The 25,023-nt window shown below is 42.6% G+C and overlaps 1 protein-coding gene across 1 annotated transcript in view; it reads right to left on the bottom strand.

The window, feature by feature from the left end:
• Positions 1–1,555: 1,555 nt before the first annotated feature.
• CARS2 (cysteinyl-tRNA synthetase 2, mitochondrial) overlaps positions 1,556–25,023 on the bottom strand; it is a 465,610-nt gene continuing 442,142 nt past the window's right edge. Inside the window, exons 14-15 of the mRNA XM_086934744.1 lie at positions 20,460–20,711; positions 1,556–2,413 (exon numbers count right to left, since the gene is read on the bottom strand). Of these exons, the coding sequence (XP_086790870.1) occupies positions 2,360–2,413; positions 20,460–20,711 (306 nt within the window). The 3' untranslated portion in view covers positions 1,556–2,359. The remainder of the gene's footprint in view (positions 2,414–20,459; positions 20,712–25,023) is intronic.

Raw genomic sequence — 25,023 nt, 5'->3', positions numbered from 1 at the left:
TGGTACCCTTGCTGTGGGGTCTTCATCAGGACAAAGTGCGGGGCAGGCAACCATTCAGGTTGATGCTCATCTTTTGAATAGCGGACAGGGCTTGCGTCTCCGTAGAATTGTTCAATTCTTAAGAAATTAGGACATTAATGGAGCGGTGGAGACGGAATCCGACCCAGGGACGGTGGATATGGCAGTATCTGAATTTAAAGTTGTGTTGGCACTTGGTCCGTGGGTAATTTAGTTGCTCAAGGGATCGCTCCTTTGCATCGTGCGCCGAATGAATCTGGCATACAGTGCCGCTCGTGCTCGCACTGTATGCCAGATTCATTTGGCGCACGATACCACGGAGCGATCCCTTGAGCAACTAAATTACCCACGGACCAAGTGCCAACGCAACTTTAAATTCGGATACTGCCATATCCACCATCCCTGGGTCAGATTCCATCTCCACCGCTCCATTAATGTCCTCATTTCTCAAGAATTGAACAATTCTACGGAGACGCAAGCCCTGTCCGCTATTCAAAAGATGAGCATCAACCAGAATGGTTGCCAGCCCAGCACCTTGTCCTGATGAAGACCCCACAGCAAGGGTACCACTAATCCCTGCCAACCACTGAGGGTCGAAACGTCGATAATATCTCCCTGTTTGTCAGCTTCACGCTAATATTTTGATATTAAATGTAATTTGTGAAGCATGATACATGTTGACTGATGTTTTGGACCAATGTTCTTTTGTCTTGTATATAGAAATTCATATACAAATGAACCTTTGAGAATTGGTTGATTTTACTGTCACAATTCCCGTTACCGCACTATCCTCACCTTATCACCTCCCTCCTCCCCCCCTTGGGGCACTGTACAACCATTTATAATCTGTAATCATTTGACATTATATTGAATATAACCATCCCCATTGTGAATAAAAACAATGAGGATTCATTTATTGTTTCTCTAAATTCTTTTACGAACTGTATGTTTACTGTTACACCCACGCTGGGACCCCCCCCCCCCCCCCCCCCTTCTCAGTACTGGATTGCACCTTGAGCAGATGTCTGTTGCTTTTTTTTAGTACACTTTCAGCACTGAAGGCAGGGCTTAAGAGAATGAAGAGCAAAGATAGGATAGATATACAGGACCATGGCAAATGTCTGCAATATCCTCTTGACCTTCTACATCTAAGTCTGTTTTGTGATTCGTAGATGGATGGGTGATCGAACTTGTTGTTGCTACCTTCTTACTGTTATATCAGTTGGTCAATATTGTATGTGCTCATTTATTCATTGATGGGGCACTGTGGCTTCCCATTCTGTACCATACCTTGCTGTTATTCAGTTGGTGAGAGAAACACACTGTTAACCATTACTTGTACAGACAATTCAAGTACTTGGGAAGTACCCTGCAGACAAATAAAGAGGCAGCTGTCATGGAGTAGGTCTTGACACAGATTCTGATAAAATCTCCAAGTATTTTTTCTTCTTTTTAGAGTGCGGGTTATAGGTCTGTAAATTGTGAGATTAACTGGTTTACCAACAGGGCAGAACATAAACAGAGTTGCAGGTACATGTTTGTAATAAAATTGATAGGATCACGTTACTTGTTCAATGACAGTTTTGGCTGAAGAGCCATTTAATATTCCTGCTAAATCAATACTCGCTGTTCAGGGTGGAAGAGATGGTGCTGCAATATTCTTGGAAATGCACTGGTTGTCTGTCTTCCGAGTTCTGAGATGTCCCCAAGAGGCAGCTGACACCATGGAGAGCCTCAAGGAGTCCCACAATCATAACACTACACCACAGTCGCCCTTGACCATCCGTCGCAAGCGTCAGCATTCATCCGATCCACTTGTTAGCATCTTTCCTGCAGAGCTCCAAGCACCAGAGTTAATGTAGACCATTATGGAATGCCACAAGTCAATATCCATGAGTTCCAAGCCCACTTTTTCACCCGACGTACACAGATATCTCTGAGGCCACATGAGTATGAGGTAAGTCGGTCAATAAGGAAGCATCTATCACCATCCTGAAATTTCCAATTCAATTAGAATGAATCCTCATTATTGTTAACATGCAAACATGATCAGTGAAAAGTTACAAACGGTGAAATTGTCTTAGATACCATAGATTCATTTAACAACCTGTACTACTCATTCTAAGAAATGCTAACGTTGGGCTGCAGAAAGAGGAGAGGTGTAGATGCTTCCTTACTAAGAGGTTTGAGGAAAAGTTGAAAAATCATTATGGTTGATCATAATTGAAGTGTTCTCTGTTCTGATGGTATAAATGTTGAGAAACACATCTTCCGTCACATGGACGGCACAAATAAAGTCAAAGTGCGTCCTGTCACATGATCAAAACAGCAGCACGGATGATTACATCTTTCCATCTGTTTTCATGAGTTCCCATGTTGTTTTATTGCCTCGGTCCTGCGAACATATAAAAAAAAAACATTTTCAATAACTAGTAGTAGCCCTTATTTTCATAAAATCATACAATACATTTTCTGTGCATTTATTTAATACTTTGAGTGACAAGTGGAAAGAAAGAGGAGAGGGAGGAGGGCATGAAAAATCGAGGATCTGGTCCTGCCGTCACTTTTTCAACAGTTTCACCTCCCGCCTACTTGGTGGTCAACCTGCTCGCATTAGATATTGGCAGGTCCATGGACGGAAAACAATCCAAGTGCCACCGACACCGCAAGGCTTTCCCTCCCGCGTTGACGGTGCCATAGGCAAAAGTGGCTGTAGGAGGGAGTACAGCCAGGATTACCACCAGCCTAATCACAATGTGGCTTTCCGTTGGGACAACTGTGGTGGGGATACCTCCATACTTGAGTTGGCGGATTAGAAGGAAATTAGGTAAAAACATACCTTTTTTTCTGTTTCCCATTTCCATTTCCGTCTTGATCCCCATTGCCCAGGTCTGTCCTCTGCTGCTACAACTTTACTACAACTCTAATCAACTCCGTTGTCTCTGGGATCAAAGGCACTTTTTTTTACATATGACTTACAATGAATCATGTGTAAACATTTCCTTTAGCCTCAAATATTTTTAGATTTCTCTTACGTGCAATTTTATGATTATGGGTAATGCATTAGTGTTCATTTTACAACTTATTGTTAAATAAAACACACCTGTATTGAAATCGTTTTATTTGTTGTGGTGGTTGTAGGTGTGGTGCATGTGGGTGTACGTTCAAATGTGTGTATATGTTGTATGTGTGCTCTGCTATATGTACAAAAAGGACAATACCTACATGTCTTTTTTTAACTACACACAACCTATATGTGTAGTGACATATTATAAAAGTGGTACTTACCAGTCTCCACTCAGGATTTTGCATCTAGGACAACATCAGTACAATGAGAAAATCTAAATTGGCTTAGCGCAAACCCTCTGGCTTGAGGCGACTGAGTACTGTTAGTCAGCAATGGAGTCCGCCATGTCGATAGAGGTGCATTGCTTACGAGACAGTATAAAGTCTGCTGATGCGGACGATGGTCAAGACAGCAAACATCTAAATATGGCACAAGCAAATGGATTGGTGGTAGTTTTCCCCTAGAAGAGGGAAAGCATCCGCACATACAGTATTATTCTTCTCAGAGTAATTCTTTAGGACGTATAAGTAGAACAAGAGAATTAATTGAGTTGTCTGAAGAAGGGTCCTCTTGTGGCCTGATATACACCCACCACCAGGGATGTCAACAAGACACAAATGTCTCAATCACAAGAAAAGAAGATAACAAGCCACTATAGCACTCCTGTTTATGTTGATTTAATATATGCCATAAAGATTCATCTGGCTATATTTAAAGTTCAAAACCCGTTGTTTTCTCTAAAGTTAGTCCATAATCATAGTTTGTACTTTGTCCATATTTGTATTCGTAATATCTCCTCATAGACTCAGTAACCGTGGTCAAAAAACGCCAAACGTTTGGCGTTTTTTGACCACCGTTACTGAGTCAGCCAATATTCGACTCGCTAGAGACTTATCATGGTCTCTTGTGCAACAAACTTGCTCGTTTGACTAGGAGAGACCACCCGCCAAACTTTGCTTCATTGAACAAAAAATACGGGTGCGCACTCCGAGCGATATTGACGGTTAGGTTCAGGATACATTTATATATACTGAACTTTGATCCTTTTTATGCCAACTGCATCATCATTGAATACTAAATGAATGGATACAACAGCCATACTCTCACTGATAGGAGGGAAGGCTATCTTCTATGAGGAGACATTACCGGGTGACACTTTCCTGCCGCTTTACCGTGGTCGCTTTAATGCAGTTGTCCGCGCATCTACTTTTCCTTGCCTTGAAAAAGTCTCTGTGAGACGAAACACGTGTCGGCGGTGTGAGCTGTGAAGTTGTTATAAACTATTGGTGTTTAATAAAAGAATCTTTGGAAGAAATCACCTTGACTTGGATCTCTGAATTTGGAGTTGTATGAATACAAATATGGACAAAGTACAAACTATGATTATGGACTAACTTTAGAGAAAACAACGGGTTTTGGGCTTTAAATATAGCCAGATGAATCTTTATGGCATATATTAAATCAACATAAACAGGAGTACTATAGTGGCTTGTTATCTTCTTTTCATCTAAATATGGCAGGTGGAACTCCATCAGCTCGATGGAGTACTTGTTACCGCCGCCATGGAGGGACAATTGGAGTCCCGCCAAAATCTAAATCAGGCCTTATAGCATCTTTATCTTACTTAGCCTACCATTTCTCCAAACGCACATGTTCTCCTATAATGGCACACACATTACAAATTTGTGCATTTAGATTAATGTCTTCATTCACTCTTTTCTCAAAACCAGATGTGTTATTAGGCAGTCTGGACAGACAGTCAACTTGGTTAACACAACCTGGAACACGAACATTATCAAAGTTGTATTCCTGAAGGTTTGAACAAAGTCTAGCTCCCCTGGTTGCATTGCCTGTACCACCACCTCCAGGTGACAGAATCTTCGTCGGTGGTTTATGGTCAGTGTACAGGATGAATCGGTTTCCCTATATGAAATGTCGGAAATTATCCACTGCCTAAACACAGGCAATTCATTCACGTTCAATGACAGAATACCTCCTTTCTGACTCGTTCAAGGTTTTGGAAGCATGAGCCACGGTCCATTTGCTTTCAGCATCTTGTTGGTTAAATAATGCTCCCAGAACATAGGCACTGGCATCCATCAAAATTACACAGGGCTTACCACTATAATAAGGTTGAAGTATTGGAGCTTGATTTGTTTACATGTTCACAGGTCTTTTCTTGTTCCTTTCACCAATTAAATTAATAGTCCTTCCTGAGTAGTTTTCCAAGTGGTTCCATCAATGTGGCAAACTTTTTTCATGGAAAGTACCATAAATACATGCAGAGGCTATTAAATGGTCTTCATCTGTCTTTATCACCTAGAACTAGTGCATTCCTTATACCATCAATCAAAGATTCTCTTGGTGTAACTCCCTTCTCCAAAATAGGGTGTCCCAGATAAAAAAAAACGTGATTCTTAAACAATTCACATTTATTAGGACACAGCACAAGACCCTCATTTGATAGCCTTTTGCAAACTTACTCCAAAATGATAAGATATTCCTTGGTGTCTCTGATGAGAACTAATACATCATCCTGGAAACACCTGGCACATGCTTCCATATCTTTGAAAAGGTGATACATTATCCTTCGGAACACAGATGCTGCTGTAGCAAGCCCAAATGTAATTCTTATGTATTGCTAAACACAGAATGGTGTGATGAAAGCTTTAAGAACTCTTGACTCCTCTGCTAATTCAATTTGTTGGTACGCACTGCATAGATCTAAAGTTGAAAAATCGTTGCACCATTAAACATAGTTAACGGGTCATTGCCTTTGGGTAGTGGGTGACTGTCTACTTTGAATTTGGCATTTAAAGACCCACACAAAGCTCTGGGTCTACATTGCTCCTTTTTGTGAAGATTATGGGAGGTAAGCAGTCAGATGACTCCAATAATCCCATCCGTTTGAAGATTCTGCACCAGCATCTGGAAGTATTTTCATACACTGAAAGATATGATTCTTAATTTCTGTTTGAAGGTTATTGCATTTTCAGTTTTATCATGTTGTTGTTGATTACCTCTGGAAACTTGGTTTATACTTGATCATCCAAGCTGGCTTCTGCAACACTTAACACAGGTTCAATAGCACAGGGATCCAGTTTCATTTTGAGCAATCTCTGATCATGCTTACTCCTGTTTTGCAACATATATTTTAATTTGTGCTGATTTTGTTTTGAACTTTACTGTCGAGGTGAAGTAACCTTCAAGGTGTAATATGTTCCCATCATATGTTACTGTCCTCACATCAGAAATTTGTAGGGCGGTATTTCTTCTGCAAATAATTGTCTTTAGAAATAATGGTGAATGGAGACCCTACATCCACCAAAAAGTCCAGATTTATTCCTTGAATGGTCAGAAAACACCTCAGGGGTTTTTCAATTTGGATTGAATATGCTCTAGCTCCTCTTGTACTTCCAACCAAAAAAAATTGTCTTCCTGATTTTCTCCCTTAGTATCTGAGAAAAAAAACCTCTCATCTTATTCTGAAATTTGTGCTACTTGCAATCTCTTATTCTTGTTCTTAACTTTGCACAGTCTCGTAAAAGGTCCTTAGCATTTACAATTACTGCATTCCTTCTTTATTGCAGGTGTGACTCATTTTCACACCTGTAGCAGTTATACTTAGTTTAATTTTTTCTTGGTTTCCACAATTTTCCCTGGTAAGATTTTCCAATAGCGTAGCAAACTTCATCATGTTTCTTCTTTAGTTCATCATCTTTTTTTTCTTTGACCCATGATATGGACTTTTTCATTGCCTTGGCTGATTCTAGAACGTCTTCCACAGTGGGATATCCCATTACCCAAAGAAGGTCTTGAATATGCTTGATATTGGTATTGACCATTAGTTGGTCTCTGATCATCTCATCACAACTGGCACCAAAACTGCATGACCATGACAGACTCCTTGGAGCTGTGAAAAACTCATCAAAACTCTTGTTCTCTCTTTGACGACGAGTATAAAATGATATCTTTCCAAAGTCTTACAAATTGTGGGCTTAAATGAGCTAGAATTCTAACCTTGCCATTGCTTCCTTAAATTTTTTTTTAACTTTATTTTTGTCGCAGATAGTTATAGCATACAAACAGTTGCGCCGACAGTTCCATTAGAATAACGACATTCCGTCAAGCTACAGGTAACTTTTCACACGGCCCATCAGCCCACATCCCGAAGGCCGGGCGGTGGTAGCATGCTAGAACTGGCGAAGAACATAGCAATGCAACTGTACGGCAGGATATTCTGATCCGCTTTTATTTTTCTTTTATTCAGGTTACCCCACAACTCCCCAATAGAACCCCCCCCCCCCCAAAACCTTGGCATCAATGAATAAGACATGTGTATACAGTTCATTCACCCCATTATGGCACTCCCATTGGCAGATAAGACAGCAATGATTAACTAGAATAGGAATGAAACCTTCAGGGATCAAAACACAACTTCTACAAAATGTATCATACACGTGCGTGGACGGCCAGGCACTACCCCAAATCACTGCCCTCCCTCCCCCTCCCCTCCACCCTCACTTTCGGACCCTGTATCCTCAGGGGTGAACAACTCCGCGCTCGTGCCGTCTGAATCCTCAGTGGTCGCTCCCACCACTCGCATCATTCTCCACGCAAGCAGGTCGTCTGGTAGCTTTACATCCCTACGCACGCTCTGCATGAATGTTTCTTCCGCTAGGGACCATTCCCCTACATCCTTAAGCCACTGCGACACCTCCGGGCCCTCTGTCCCATCCATGTAATTGCTACCCTTCTCCTCGCCAATACCAAAAGTAGTTGTAACATTTTGTAAGACAGATTACGCTTCTTGGGTTTGTGGACCAAGGCTAATAAACAATGAAGGGGAGTCCGCTCCATCCGGAGATCAGTAACTGCGTGAATGTGCTCCACCACTGACTGCCAGAAGGCTTTAACTAACGGGCAGTCCCACGCCAGACGGAGGAAGGTCGCACCTGCCGCGCCACATCTAGGACAATCATCCCGTTTGTCCGGGGAGATACATCTCAAGTTGACCGGAGTCACATATGTGCGGTGCATAAAGTTAAAATGAGTCAATTTAAACCGTGCATTGCACGACACCTTTCGGGTGAGAGTGCCTATGCGTTTGCGCTGCTCCGGTTCCAAAACAATCCCCAGGTCAGTCTCCCAGGCCGCCCAGTCCGGAGGGACCGGTGGGGTGGAGTCCTGCCGCATGGCCGAGTACAATAGGGTTATCAGCCTCCTGCCCCTACCACAAGGAAGGATAACATTGAGGGTATGGGACATCGAGGGCGCTTCGGGGAATTGAGGCCAAGTATCCCGCGCCATTGCTTGAAGGCCTCTATAGTGTAAGAATTGGCCCCCACCGAGTCCGAAAGTCTCCGTTGCCCGCTCGATGGACAGAAACGTGTCATCCGGGTAAAGGTCAGCCAATAACTCGCATCCACCTGCTCTCCACTCTTGGAAGGGCATATGTTCCTCCATGGCCACCACTGGGGCCATGATCCATATCGGCAGCTCCCTGTGAAAGGGGGCCCTCCGCAAGACTTTTTGCTCGAAGCGCTGCCAAATTGCTGCGATGTGCCGCACTATGTATGGCAGATCTCCATCTGCACCCCTTCCGTGCATCAGGGCCATCTGCACCGCTCTCTCGTCCGCACTCCCCGCTAGGAGTTGCAGTTCCCAGTTGTCCGAGTCTGCGAACCACCTGGCAGCCGGCAACAGCTGAGCTGCATAGTAGTAAAGGTCAAACCTCGGCGCCTCCAGCCCCCCTCCTCCCAGCTCCGGACAACCGTGTGCAGATTGCTTCCTTAAATTAATTCAGATTATCTTGGTAGTGAGCTGTTTCTATGTTTGGTAAGGATCTGAATCTTGACCTTCAGATCCGGGAAAATGCAACAATATACACTCCTTTCTTTCCACTGGCATCTTAATCGAATATATATGGCGTTTAAAAATTGAGAAATTCCTCTTACCATTTTTTCCATTCTTGGGGAGGTTCCCCCTTGTCTAGGGAAACTAAGCACAGGAAGCCGGGGGAACACAGAACAATGAGCAGAGACTGTCTACAAGGCGGGCTTAAGGATAAGCCGACGGCACACCTCAAAGGAGGTTCCAGGAGAAAGACCAGGCAGTGGGTTTAAAAAGATCCTGAAGCGCCTAGGGTAGATGGCACACCCTTCAGGGAGAGGCGGGATGGAGTCGGAGACTGAAAGGCTCACGTTCTACACTGTAGCTCTCACCAGTACCTCATACACAATACAGGTAACCGGGTGCAGGCTGGGCAGGAAAACTCCATCCGAAATGCCACACAGTACTCCCACAAAACAAAGATGGTGCCTCACAATTTTCAAAGGCGATGGCAACAACAGTGAGTCCATCAATCGTCGCCAATAAATGAAGTAAAACACGCAACCTCAAATAAAGATGAGGAGGTAACTCAATGTATTCTTCCCATGAAGATCGGCATGGGCACCAGACATCAACCGTCAAGCATAGAAATTTGCCGCTTCAACCTTTCAACATACCGAGGCCAGACCATTAGAGAGCGAGAGGGGAAGGAAGGATTCACTGGAATACAGAGAGAGGAACAGCAAAAGGGTAAAGAATAAGAATACTTTCATGCATAAATACTTATGTTATATCAGAAAACATGTTTATAAAAGAGAGTCTTAATAAAAGGATGATATTACACAAACACTGGAAAGTTATTTAAAAGAATGTGGGACAGTTCAGTTTAACTCTGGAGAGGGAGCTTTGTGGTCTTTTCTATACCAATTTGAACAGTTGAAATGGTGTGATCTTTCTCTCAGTTGCTGCTTATCAGATATACTCATGACTTTGCGCAAGAGAATTAATATGCTACTTACCTGACTACAGATTGTTTCTTGAAGATGCACATCTCCCACACACATTACTGAATTCATACAATGGCACCTATTTCACTGGTTTGGGTGACAGAAAAAGCCTTGCCCTCATGCTTATCCTCCAAACTCTCCTCAGACATGGTGAATGCGGTGATTTGTTCACCAGGTGGGTTATGCGGACTCTCTAGCATAGATCCTAAGCCGTTTCCTAACGTCCTGGAGGCCCTATCACTGAGGCTTCACGGTACTGTGTTGCTGGACACGGGGAATGAAGGGAAAGCCAAGCGTGATCACTACCCTCAGGACCACTATATGTTTCTTGACCAGGGCAACAGCCATAGTATCACAGCAGGGCAACGAGTGCCCTGAAGTGCTGGCTGCTGCAGTGGTCTACTGAGGGGGAGAAGCTGGGGTGCAAAGAATTGAAAGGCGTTACGAGCAGAGGTGAGGAGAAAGTCTGTGACAGCAACACCCCATGGAATTATTTCAAGAGGACCTAGATGCAGGTTCTGTCACCACTACTCCATCTCTCTGAGTGTAACAGTGCAGTACCTACTGCACATGACCCACAAACCCTTTCACCGTTACGGTTTTTAGGTCCTTTTTTCACTAGACCAAAGAAATGCACTTGATGGCTGCAAACAGAATGAGTTGTGTCAGCCCGTATCCCACGGTGGCCACAGACCATGGCTTCACAAGCACAAGCCCAGAAGGTACACATCATCACAGCAGTCCAGAGTAATATACTAGAGATTTTTCAAAGTGGGTGTAATAAGTCCCGGTGTCCTGAAAATTCAGTCGGGCACATCCTTTTTAATTAGCTGGACTCGAGCTGAGCTGTAATCCAAAAGTCCTAGCCAATGGTTTGGCCCCTGCAATAGTACCTATACAACGGGACACAGAGAAGAAAACTGAGCCATATGCATTGGGAGGCATGTAAAATGGTGATACTACTCTCATAAAGTTGGCCCTGATATCAACCAATCAATAAAACTTTATTCAGCCGATTTGGCTATAAAATAATATGAATAAAAACAATAATAAAAGGCACCTTAAAATAAGAATATTGAAAATATACAAATTCCAGGACTAGCAAAATGCCCATATCCATAGCAATTCAAAGATGGCAGATTGCCAGTGTCCTAATGTCCCTCCTGATCCTTAAAGAATGGTGGATAAGACCAATTTTAGTGTGGCAGACGGGTTCAGAAATCAGACATTGCAAAAATGTAGTCTCCGCTGAGCCGATCTGCAATTAAAGGATCGACGAATGGGACATAAAAATTGAATTGAAGGTACTGCATAAAAACTACAGAAAAACATAAAGTGTATTGTAGATTGAAAACCGGAGTTGTCACAGGGGCAGCAGGGCAGAGGTGGGAACCAACTGCCGTGCTGTGGATAAGCAACCAAGAAATGGACATTGCCTAGTCTGAAGTGTGTTAGATAAAACCTGTGATCCTGATTAGGAATCCAAGCTAAATAAGGTTTGACTCGCTCTGAGGAAATAATCTCCAAATGGTAGCATATGGTGTCCATCGCCCAAGAGTTAGAGTTCAGATCACTATTTGACTGAAAGAGGGAACTAATCAGGGTCTTGGTATTCCCAGTTATCTCAGTGGGGAGATGGAATAGGTGTAGAACTCCCAGGTCTGAAAAAGCTTTCCTAATATATGCTAATCAAGCAATTTTGCAACCATGATCTAGATTGTTGCATTCTGATAGTGAAAGTCAGGAGAAATTAGTGAATGGGGAGATTTAGATTCTGACCCATAATAAACATGGAGCTATTTAAATCACATCTTCGATGTATAAAAGGCCAACCTCATAGGAGCAATAGAGGCGGTGCTATTGGAAACTGCCAACACTCTGGAGAGAATTTTATTTTCAGAGACTTGTAAGTGGTCACAGCTTGCGTACCCCCAAACAACCGCTCTGTAGGTGCCCAATGGGAAACATTTCACTTTATAGAAGGAGATGAGGTCTTTACCCGTTTTTTTTCTTGAGTTTCCTAGCAAATCCAAAAATGACCTAGGCTGCACTGTTCATTTTTTGCCCTCTCTGTTCCAAAAGTTTGGCCCAATTAAAATTTGCGCCCAACAGAATCCACTGTTAATTAAAATTTGAAAGTTTCGTAATAGAAATACCCTCCGTGATGAACCTCCGAGAGTGAGTATTTCTTGTGCCAATGGCCATGATGAAATATTTTTGTGGGTTGTACCGTATTTCAGATTCAACATAAAATCGTTCATAGGATCCAACCATAGCTGATGCCCGTTAGCTGTGCGCAATAGCAGCACAGCGTCATCGGCATACATTAGTATGAGCACAGAACTTTCCCCAATCCTATGCAGGTCTTTACCCTTAATTTGAGGGCCTCAAACCGAACATGGATGTGCACAAGGAGTTAAAACTGCCCAATATTGTGTGGGGCTCCGCAATGTCAGAAAGACAACCTACGCATCCTCCCGGCTTTCAATTACTAGATCAGCAAGGAACTTCTGGGGTTTATATTTTTCCACTTAAAGCAAATCCCTTTATTTTTACTCTATTGCAAATCTGTAAGGCTGGCAGTAACCGGAAGGTCTATATCTATGTCTGGAAAAGAACCACAAATTAAAACAGAATTATGATCACTTAAATTGGAAGACAGAATTGAGGAATCCAACACTGGGGTGGATAAAGAAGAAAACAAAAAGAACAATGGGAACAATAATGTCATGCAAAATGAACTCAGCTGAGGAACCAAATCAGGCTTAGGCATCAGGGCGGTGATCGGGGGTCTTGAGGAAATAAATCAATCATTATCCGAAAGATTAGACAGCAGGGCAAACCTGCTTACATGTGTAAAGGAGGCTGCAATATTTCTAGAAGGCACTACCACACACCCAGGAGACCTTCTTGGCTGCCCGAATATTGGGGATGGATAATAAAACTAGCCAATCGGTAGAGCACGGATCTTTGCAAATTCTGGGGTTGTAGAATCCAAATGTTGAAGTAAAGTACCCACCAGCCACGGACGCATGAAACTAACAAGTAAATACTCTCCTCAGAGTGACTTTGGGCATGATCCAACCAACGCAACACTGCGCACTGTGATAATGTAATTGATCAAGTCAGAACCCCATCCAGATTTGGACGCAAGCAAGTGGGCAGCTCTTCGTTTAAGGGAGAACAAGTCTTTCAGGTTATCATTACACGATGGAGACACACCTGAGAGAACAATGACATTCGGGGTACACTATAGAGGCAGCTGAAGGCAATCAGGGTAGAAGGCGTCAGTGGTTTCGGCGCCACTGAATTTCTCTTGTTGCTGTTTATCAGTAAAGACCGGATTCTGTGAGATGTTGGTTTCAATAGGGTGAACAGTCTTAGGAATGAATTGAGCTTCAGAGCCCCTGGGTTTCACTTGTTTCAGTTTAACATTGGGGTGAAACCTTTTGAGTTGTTATTCTCAGTGGGATAAGCAATCAGTGGAATGGATTGAGCTAGTGCTAAAGGGTTGGGAATACTGGTATTTGGCGGGGAGCTTAGGGCAGAGACGGAGGATGTGTAGCCAGTTCTAGGTTGCACTAATTGATGAGAAGGAGGCTGATTGGTCTTTTCATGGTGATAGTACAAGACTTTCCCTTTAATATTTAAAAGCATCAAATGTGACAGAATAGGGGTTTGAAGTTCCTTCAGGAGTGCTTCCACTTCGTCGAAATAGGGTTTACACACACTGTGAATGGCCGAATTAAAGGCGTAATCAGAGTCATTTTTTGAAGGCAATGAAGTGGATGGCAAAACTGCTTTGAAAGTTGTCTTACTGCTCCTGGCCTTTCCCTTTCTGACTTTGTCATAATGTTTGCGTTTAAGGAAAAGTGAGATGGAGGCACTTAGAGAGGATCCGGTGGAGCAAACGGTGATTGTATCATCCGCGATGGCATATACAACACAACAGTTGGCATTAGGAATAGAAGTAGTCTGTTATTGAGTAATCGAGGTGTTGCCTAGAAGATCAGCAGCTCCGTCCAATGATATTAATCATCCTATGCACTGCATCAATACTGGTTTCAACCAGTTTAAGCTCCATAGAGATAGCTCCATCATCGCACTGCTCAAATAGGAAGTAGTTAAAGGTGATGGAGCAGCTTCCTTGGGACCCTTCGAAGTGGGCCGAGGAGTTTTTTCTTCTCCATGGCTAACAAGTTGAATAATAACAAAAAAAAGGTTAAAATCAACAGGAGAAAAATAAGACAGAATAGATCATACCTTAATAGGGCAGCAGGAAGAACAAAATGCCAAGAGGGTGAGCCCAGTACAGCCTTGTCCAGCCGTAGATGGGCACAGACGGGCCTGCCCTTGGCTTCGGCTTTGCCCAGGCACGGCCGGTGCTGCGGGAATGCGTCACACGTTAAATAGTGCTTAATGAGTAACAGGTAAAGCTCCAATTGGGGATTATGGGACGCGAGGTCGGGGTCCCCGGCTGCTGCAGCAGCTCTCCCCACATGCGATAACAGGTTTCCTTAGTGCCATCAATGTGGCCCCAGCAATGGGAGCCTGATAAAGTCAGTCCAACATGCCCCGGTGACAAGGAAGTAGACACAGCAGCCCTGATATAATCAGTTTTTAAAGGAGTACAAGATGAAGCAAAAGTTACATTTCAATCGGTCAAGAGGACACAGACAGACAGGAGATGTTTGCAGCCCTCAGAAAGAACACTGTAGGACTAGTCTGCTAAATCAGAAGCCAGTAAACCAAGAGATTAAAATAAGAAGTCGTTTTATCAAATGCCTCCCATGACAACATACACGCAGCTTGTCTTGCACTGAGTAGCAATCCAGAAAAAAATGATGTCCGGTCACAAGGAAGCAACAAAAGTCACCAAAGGCAATGGGTCCGGAGCGGAAAACCGAGGTGAGGTGGAGGGAGGACATGTGCCCTATAACTCTCTCTGTCACCCTTGACAAGACACATGGTATTGAGAGGGGGTTCCCAAGGCTCCTGGATCAAGTACATGGTGGACATGACACCTTAGAGGAAATCCTTCATTCACTGGACATGTGACGTACAAGCTATAATAAGAGGCCAATGTCGTCTAATTTTTAACATTCAGCTCAAAATAAATACCATATCAGGAATTTTGAAAGCCTAAAAAATAGATCCTTGCAAAAGTACAACTATATTATCTTTCAAATCATGCACGACTCAAACAAACTCCTATGAAAAAATGAAATGATTTCAACTCCTACACAAACAGTAAGTTGCGCTGATCCCTCAAAGGGGGCTTCCTTTCTGGACTCCCTACATTTAGCCCAAAAAGTAAATCAACACATCCTTCGATGGCAATATACAGCTTGACGGGCTTGACAACTAAATGTGTGCTTGTCACTCAAACTGAAACGGTAGTAGAAGGAAGCTGTACAGACTGATCTCAGGCTGTGGGGTTCAAATACCAATTCAGGCAGCAGAAGTAAAGACCAGTCATATTCTGGATAGTTCTATGAAAACCCCCTACGTACAGCATCATACCAAAGACATCAATCACTAAAATCTCAGACGCTGATGCACGCATCCTGATAGATAAAGGAAGGAATTTATTATTACCAATGTCTCTAAAACCACATAGGGAAGAGCCGATGAACGCTTGTGGAATACGTTCTTGGCATCGTTTACAGAGAAGGTAGGCCCTGTCCTTGTGTCTGAGCCCAAGACCGTAAATTCATCAGGAGTTTAAGCATCCAGAGTGGGGCCATGATAGGCTGCCTTACACAGGGATGTGGTTGCAGAGATCACTTAATATTTCTAAAGAGATGAGGTATCCACACAATATCAATGCAAAAGGTATCTTGTTGACTCCATGCAAAGACACATTTGCCCATGCATGCCTTAATTCAAGCAGATTATTCTGTGAACCCAAAGAATTGTATATACAATCAAAATAGAGTGGTGTTAAGATTTGAAAATCCAAATGCATTCTTTTTAATTCCATTGCAATTGTTCATGATGGCGAATATTTTATAACATCATCCTTTTAAGGTCGAGCCTAGCGCAGCACGCAAGCGCTGCTCTATAGGAAGTTTCTTGTGGGCACTCCAAACTTCTCTGTGTGGGTCAGACTCCTCCCACACATTGGATTGGCCTTTGCGTGTGTCTTTCAATAATGAAAGCACGAAAATGGCCAAAGGCGGGTGCATGTCCCACCTCCTTTCCAATGTGTCACTCCCACAGCGTTTTGCTCTCAGGAGTGAGCAGCGGCGCGCAGGGTGGCATCTGTAGTCCTGGTGGGTCAGGTTACACGCAACACGCCGTGCTTCCGCTTTTGCTTGTTGAAAATGCAGTCACCTCTTAATGATGTGGAGATGTGTCTTAACACCATCACCGCGGCGGACATTCCGCTGCGGTCCTGAAAAAAATTATGTGTGCGTGATTTGGACGGCCCCTGGCCGTCCGGTGCACACGCCCACTGTAATGTCAGACGGCTGGGGGTCGTTCGACACATGGAAAAGGTTAAGGAAGAAAAATGCCCTTTACTTTAAGCCACTTTAATGAGACTAAATGCTCCATAAGCACCAGTTATGCACCCAGTTACCAAATACGGAGAACAGACACTTAAAATCTCTTATCATGTTTATGATACTGAGCGTTTTGAGATCGCTGGTCTGTCAAGTTCTATTTCTATGTCCTGCTTTCTTGTCTGCGATTAGTTACGTGTGTTGCACTGGTGTTTCGACAGCATTCCTGAAACGTTACACCAGGCAGGAGTCTCCTTGATTGAGCGCCAATCGCATCAACCACAGAAGTTGTTGATTTTACTGTACTCCAGATCATTGAGTGGGTATGCAAAATGGGGGGCTAAAACAAGCAGAGCACAGGAGGCAATGTGAGGGTGCACCACGGGCTGCGCCCACTTAACTTATACTGGCGGGTGAAGGGACTAGAGAGGTGTGCTGGACTACATGAGGACTGTAACATATCTTGACGACCACCTTGCATGCCTTAAACCTATTGCTCCGGTGCGCCGCCTAACGGCATGTGCCTACGCAAGCACTTGTGCATTGCTGGTGAGCACGGCGGGTTAAGGTGTGCAGCGAATGTCCCAGCCATCTCATGTACATTAAACCAATGATGGCCGGGGGCGGAGGTGTGGCAGTGTATCCTAAGCTGCCAGGGTAGAGGTGTCTTTGAGGTCAGCCTGTTGCGCTATTTCACCAGCTGCATGTCCTGGTAATTTACCACTGTGACTCGGACACGGGATTGCCGACAGGCCCCTGGCTGTCGAGCTCTCTTCACTCATGCCGGATATCCAAGTCCGACCAAGGCCAGGGAGGGATCCAGCTTTCCGCGCTGCAAGAGGAGCGGAGGCAGCCAGGTGCCCCACTCGGCCCCTCAGGAGTCTCAGGCCGCAAATCCATACCCCACAGCAGGCGCTGCATTTTAGAGTAGCCACTGTTGCATGTTCCAGTGTCAGTTAAAAATATAAAAGTGCTCCACATGCAGCAGAAATTGTTAACTGAATTATACATGTCGCATCCACTGCTGCCCTTGCTCTAAAATTTGCTTCTAATCAAGGAAGCCGTGTTCGCAATTTCATGACCGCCTGAAGTTGAATCATTTAAAAAAAATGCCTCAAGTCTAACCCAAGGGTCACTATGAACTGCTCTTTGACAGCAACAGACAACACTAAAAAAATAACAAAAATCACAGACATGCATTTTCAAAGGTGTCCAATAATCACAGACATATTTGTCCTGTTTGGGGCTCATCCTTGTCAAGTACCTAGCATGTACGAAACCCTCCCTCACATGGTAACTGTTCACTGTGTATATACATATAAAATATTTTTAAAACACAAATTTCAACATAAACTTTCATAACACAAGGTAGCTAATTGTATGGGTTTCTAAAACATACGTTGACACCGAAAGCACTGCAGCCAATTAATTAAGGAACAAAAAACACGTGAGTACATACCACACGTTTAGCAGAACCAGACCCCTCGGTGAATGCCTGTGGCTATGGGCATTTTAACCAACTGTTTCTCACAGGACGGAAGCCTACTGCCCATCCGGATAATGGCAGTATGTGCCCCAAAAAACTGGAGCCTAATACCGACAACCTCTGGCCTTTTCTGGAAATGTTTCTGAACTGTGACCCCCTTCACCATGCCCCACCTCCTGACTTAAGGCTAGTAAACTATTCCGGAGGCATCACCACAATTGCACCGCAGTGTGCTAGTAAGTGGTTGAAATGTACACAAAAAACAATAGCAAAGCTAATGGTTCTGGCGTTGGGACCCAGACTTTTGGTGTTGCCAAGGCTTGTTATGTCCTAGTTTTTATTGGGGAAGCTGTCTAAAGATTAAACGTACGCTCAGCCATTCAGAGGAGTGTTATTTCTATCTTACCTTGCAACAAGAGATTTGTATAGCTCTTCAGTCCCTAGTGGTACAGCACCCAGGATAATGTGCTACATGGCTAAACACTTATAAGGTCCCAAAGGCGAGATCAATTGGCTCTGCCAATGCTTGTTCTTTTAGTCCTTCATGATTTGTTCACTTTAAAGGTTCATCCTGTCCTCTTTTACCTCTGTCTGTTATCTAATGGTATTCGCAGTACATGTGTGCACTTTTATTTACATTTTAACAAATACCAGGAAGCTGAATGCAAATAAAATGAACCAAAATAACTTCTTAAAGTATCTCCATGGATTCCATCCGCCCTCTTGAGGCTTTCATAGCTAGGTCACCGGTGCACTATAGCTAGGCAGATTTCATCTGTGCCACTGCAATCAGAGTATAGCATCCTTCTTTACTACTGCTGTAGGAGCCGCAGAGCCTGACCTAGGTACCCCAAACAATTCACATAATTAGCATTGGGTAGGAACACGAGAGTAATTCTAAGAAGCACTGGCAAAGCCAGCATGCCACGCTTTTCTTAAAAATGCAACGGCAAAGCGGTTACATCTGGCTTTTGGGTAAGGGAAGCGTTAAATAAAAGCAGCTCCAACGGTTCTAGGAAGAAAACTGCATTATGAAGCACCCTCCTGGGCTGCAACAATATGAAAGCTGACAGTAGAGCCACTTTGGCAAATACATTTCATTAGGAGAGTTAAGCTGGGCCCTCAAATAAGGCGGTTGATAAAACTAAGTAAGAATATTAAGTTTGCGTTGCAAGTGTGAACTTAAAAATGTTACACAGGAAAACATTGCATTTCAGTTCTGCCGTCAGAAATATTATGAAAAGGACGACTTCCTTGCAGGCGATCATCTCGTTAAAAATAGAAGTGCCATGGACAGCTGTAGGAATCAAATCAGTAAAAACGCTACAAGTAAAAAAAAAAAAAAACACATTCACCAAAAAGCTGAAAATAAATTAATCCTTATGTATTTTGAGTGAAAGTAAGAAAAACTAAACAAGAAAAAATAAGTTTCTGGTCAAAAATAGCCTTTGAATCAGGCTGTTTTGAACAGCAACATCCAAATAAGTCAGAGGAAAATAGGAAGTGTCCGACTGGCCTTGCACTGTATGATATTACAGGGCAAATTCAGGCATTCCTAAAGCGATGGGGGCAGTTTTCATTCTGCCTTAGTCAGTGGCACCATTTCCCTCATTATTTTCAAATTTAGTATGATGTTTTATAGTGGTGTTATTAGTGAAATCCGCCTTACCTGATTTGTTCAATTTGGCTGCATGAAAGAAATTGAGCCTGAAAACGTTGCTCTTATAGGAACGTTTGTCATTGTTTAAGCAATTTTGAAAAAATAAGTTTAACAAGGTTTGTGGGATCCCACAGATAGTCTAATGTTTGAGAATTCAGAGAAAACCCCTTCATAGATAAAGTTTATATTTGGAAAGTAAAGGTTCACATAAAATATTAGTAAAGTCGCATGGGTACTTATGGGGCGGCAACGAGGGCGGATGGTCTGGAAGGTTAGTAACAGGATATATGTAGTTTATCACAGCAGTTCAAAGTGGAAAAGGTATTAGAGGGGCTGCTTACCAAACATAACGTCAGGCAGGTGGTTATATGGGCTAAAGTGACACACACTAATGACCAAATATGCTGAAGTCAGCGTGGAGTCTGATATATTATAAAGTGGCAGCACCTCCACCTAGGCGGAGGAGTGTCCTACCACTGTAAAAAAAACGGAAAAATAAAATGATAACTAAGGCTCCCAGTTTTCCCCTTTTTGCTGATTTTTACAGATAAATATAGACAGAAAAGAATGTTTCCTGTCTGTATTTATTTTTAAAAGCGGAAAATACTGAAAATTTTGCTTTTTGTGAAAGATCTCCATGCTGTATTTCATGAATTCCAGAGAAAAACTGAGCAGATGAACAGATAGGGAGTTACAAAACAGGAGCAGATTTCCTTAAATACAGGCATAAGTTAACATACATTTATAGTATAAAGCTAATATGCACTTATAGTAAGTGTTTTTTGTTTGTTTTGCTTTCTTTTTTGTACTTCCCCCCACCCGCCGGGTCCGGTAGCAGCCGCCACTGATAGTACAACAAATCAGAAGTGTTCCATCAGCATACCTTTATATTTATTCCAAAAGCAGAGAGGTCTTGACGCACCACATCGCAGGCTTGTATAAGTGGCTCTCTTTCCCGCAGAAGCTGCTGCCTTTTCTCTTTCTGCTGCTGCTTTTCTGCTGTTGGCACTGAAGTTTGGTCACTGGCTGAGCCTTCGTGTGCAGCGAGGGCATAATTTCGCACTTTGCTGCGGAAGTCTACAAGTTCATCTATCACTTTGTGGAGCATAGCAGAGCTTCTGTCTTCCGCAACTACCTGTAAACAAATGTCGTAAAATTAGCTGTAAAAGAAAATAAAAATAATTTCTGACCAAGAGCCCTAGTTCTTAAAACTGCCTCTGCATGATAAATATGTGTATGTGATGAATGTCTATGCATATGATAATAGTAGTTTGGAAAGCTTCAAAATATATAAAGTGAGTACATGAACATCTCACTATGCAAACCAATAGATTATAATTTCAAACGTGAATGTTATTTCCATAAATCTACAATTATGCCCTTTTTTCACCACCAAACAAGGATTGGTAAATCCTTTTTTTTTTTTTTAAATATTTTTATTGAAAGGTTTTCCCCCCTCTTTTTCCCCCATAAGGTGTGGACAGGGCACAGTAGCGTTCAATGTAGTACAGCACAGAATCATATATACATTAGGGAATTATACCAAGCATAAAAACAAGTGTGATATCAAATCATACATAGTTTTTCCGAAATAAATCATATATACAGTAGATACATAAACTTCTATACACTACGTTCTCGATTTCCTCCCCCCCCAATAAATCAATAATCAGGACCTTGTTTCCATCGAATAAGGGGCTCCCATATTTGCAGACCAAGTTTCTTGCCTTTTCTCCCCCTCCTCGCATAGATAGCTGATTCTAACTTTTGAATAGATAATACATTGCCCAACCATTGATGATATGTAGGAGGGTTAGGATCCAACCATGCCGAAGCCACTAGCAGTCTGAGAATAGCCAATACTACAAATAGAAAGTTTTCGTTATTCACGTGTGTCTCAGGGCTGACTCCTAGTAACATTACCACTGGGTTTAATTCTATTGTGATTGCTAATGCACTCTGCAAAAATTTCTCGATATCCCGTTTTATATTATTTAAATGTGGACAGAGTGAAAAAATATGTATTAGGTCCGCCCCCGGACTACCACATCTGAAGCAGGTGGTTCCCGAGAGACCCCCCCATTGAGCAATTTTCCCAGGCGTATAGTACAAATGAAATAGGGTCTTATAATGTTGAGCCTGTAAGGATGATGAGCACAACAATTTTCTTCCCATCTCTAATGACTCTGAGAAGATATCGCTATTTATATCCAGATCTTCAGACCACCTATTGATCCATTTCTCCATGTCATCTTTCTTTAATATTGTCATCTCAGAGTAGAATCTCTTTATAGTGCAGTCCGAGCCTACTTCTATAATATCCATCAATACATTTCTGTCGAACCCCAAAGGCCCTCCTTTCCTGTTTATTAAACAGCTCCTTATTTGAAGATATTTAAAAAAGTGTTTTGTATCTAAAGTATATCGAGCCTGTAGCTCAACAAATTGTAAAATACCTTGTGGGCCCTGAATATCTCCAATCTTTCTTATCCCCCGCCTCTCCCAATCTTGGAATACAGCTCCCGAAAAGACCATACTAGGGAGGGAAGGGTTGTTTTTGAACCTAGTGTAAAAATTATATTTCCCAATTCCTATCTTTTTCGATATTCCCTTCCAGACATTATACGCAGCCATTAGGGTCTTAAACTGTGTTCTTTTGTAATAACTTTGCTCAGTGAATCTCAAAAAAATATTTTCCGAATTTTTACCCAAAACCAAACCATAGATTGCAAGTGAACCGACATTGTCCCATTCATCCACATCAGCCCCCCCTACCAATCCCAACATGTTTTGGAATGCAGCAGCCCAATAATACACTTTTAAATCTGGTAAAGACCAGCCCCCGCGCTCCCGCGGTAGAGAAATATATCTCAGTGCCCTGAGTGTCTTTCCTTTAGCCCAGATAAAGCGATTGATCATTTGTTCACATATCTTGAACCACTTGTTTTCAAATAAAAGTGGGATTGCCCTAAATATATACAAAAATTTTGGCAATATCATCATTTTAATAATATTGACCCGACCTACTAATGATAAGTGTAGATTTTCGTACCGGTCCAGGTCCTTCTTTGTTTTGCTTATTATTGGAGCAATATTATTTTCTACCAAATTATTTATATCAGCTGATATTTTTATTCCAAGATAGGTCCCCGCCTGAACCACACGGTTATCATCACACGTAGTCACTGAGTTTTTAATAATCTGGGTCTTAGAGGCATTTAGGGCGTACCCCGATATCCGTCCAAATCTGCGGGCCTCTTCTTCTATAAAATCAGTTGCCTCTGTGGGGTTTGGCGTTATCACCGCCACGTCATCAGCATAAGCCAATATCTTACATGATCCCAGCAATGTTGGCAACGGAGTTATCTCTGGGCAAAGATCTAGTTTACGAATCAGTGGATCCATATACATGGCAAACAGTAATGGGGAACATGGGCACCCCTGCCGTGTACCCCTTTTGATTGGAAATTGACCCGTAGTGCCCCCATTGACTCTTAAAGCCGCAACCGGTTCTTTATATAACGTTTGTAATGCTTTTATAAACCCAACCCTAAGTCCAGCTCTTGCTAAAGTATACCACAAATAGTCCCAGGAGACCCGATCAAACGCTTTTTCAGCGTCCAGCAGCATTACTGCCATCGGGTCTCCTGTGACTTCGGTGGCATCAAACAATGTTATTACTTTCCTAGTATGATGGGTCGTTCCTCTACCAGGAATAAAGCCATGTTGAGTAGAGCAGACTAATGGACTTATCACCTCTGCAAATCTCATTGCCAACATTTTTGAATATATTTTAGTATCATTATTCATTAATGTAATGGGACGATATGACCCAGGCTCGTCATGCGGCTTGCCTTTTTTAAGAATCAAAACAATGTCTGCACCCCCCCACGACTTTGGTATAGACTGACCGAGCTGGGCAGATTGAATCACTCTAGTTAACTCTTGAGACAGCACTCCCCAGAAAGTTTTATAGAATTCTAGAGGTATCTGGTCGGGACCAGCAGCCTTTCCTGAGGGGAGTTTATCCATAGCTTCCTTAACCTCTTCCATATCTAACTGAGTTTCTAATCTATCTGCTTCTTCATCCGAGACCCTCACCGTTGGTATATTCTCCAAGTAATCCCTAATCTCTTCATTACTACAGGGGTATTGATGATCATAAAGGGTCTGATAGAATTTCCTAAATACTTCCCTAATCTCTTCCGGGTCAGTTTGTAGATTACCGTTTTCATCTCTAATTTGCCTAACCGTCCCTGCTGCCGCTATCTGCCTAGTACGCATAGCAAGTACATGCCCAACTTTTTCATTATATTCATAGCACTTCTCCCTTCGGATTGTATAGTATACTGCCGCTTTTTTTGCCAGTTCATCTTCAGCATCACTTTTAACTTTTATTAGATCTAACATATATTTTTCAGCTGGCTCCCCTCTAATAACACAGTTATTGAGTTGTTCTTCTGCTTCTGAGACGGCTCTCTCTAACTCCCTTTGCAGTAGCCCTTCCATTTTGCGTTTATGAATGCTGTAACTACATGTTTCTCCACGGACAGCCGCTTTAAAAGCATCCCATATGACTCCCACCGATGTACTTCCTTTATTGTATTAAAAAAACTCAGTGATCCATTTTGACATATGTAGTACATAGTCCTCTTCTAGAAGAAGTCTTCTTTCAAAAGTCCATACCCGATTAGGTCTTATTCCTCCTAACTTCATTGCCAAAATTACTGGGTTGTGATCACTTAAGATTCTTGGCAGTCTATCAATCTTGACCCTTGACATTAAGTTATTAGAAATCATAAAATAGTCGAGCCTAACACAGACTTGGTGTGGCACGGAGTAATAAGTGTATCCTTTCTGTTGTGATCTAATTGTGCCCCAAACATCATTCAGGTTATTGTTAAACAGAAGATCGACAAGTGCCTTATGGACTCTTTTCTTACGGCCTTTATAACACCTATTTTGTCCAGTTCCTAACCCGTCTGCCCCATTAATATTCAAATCTCCTCCTATAATAACCTGTGGGGGCCAAGCAGCTAACTCAGAGTCTAGAAACTGTAATACCTCCGGATCATCCTGCGTGGATCCATAAACTCACACCATCGTTGTCCAAACCCCATCTATCTCTATCTCTACCATGGCCCATCTTCCCCATTTGTCCTCTAATTTTCTCCCTATTATCAAGTTCTTTCTCCTTGACAGAATGGCGACTCCTCTATTTTTCGCACCTTGTTTAGAACTGGCTATGAGTTGAAAACCCAGCTGATTCAGAAAGAACTCCTGGGTACTCATTATGTGCGTCTCTTGCAAAAAAATAAAATCTACATTCATCTGGCGTAATCGAACACCTATCTTATACCTCTTTTGAACATCATTTAAGCCGCACACATTCCATGTTACAAACCTAAATGTCATTGCTAATTTTCCCGGGGCCATTGACTGCCTGT

Source organism: Lissotriton vulgaris, chromosome 8 (assembly GCF_964263255.1).
Source record: "Lissotriton vulgaris chromosome 8, aLisVul1.2, whole genome shotgun sequence".
Lineage (NCBI taxonomy): Eukaryota > Metazoa > Chordata > Amphibia > Caudata > Salamandridae > Lissotriton > Lissotriton vulgaris.
This window is presented reverse-complemented; position numbering and strand designations above follow the sequence as displayed.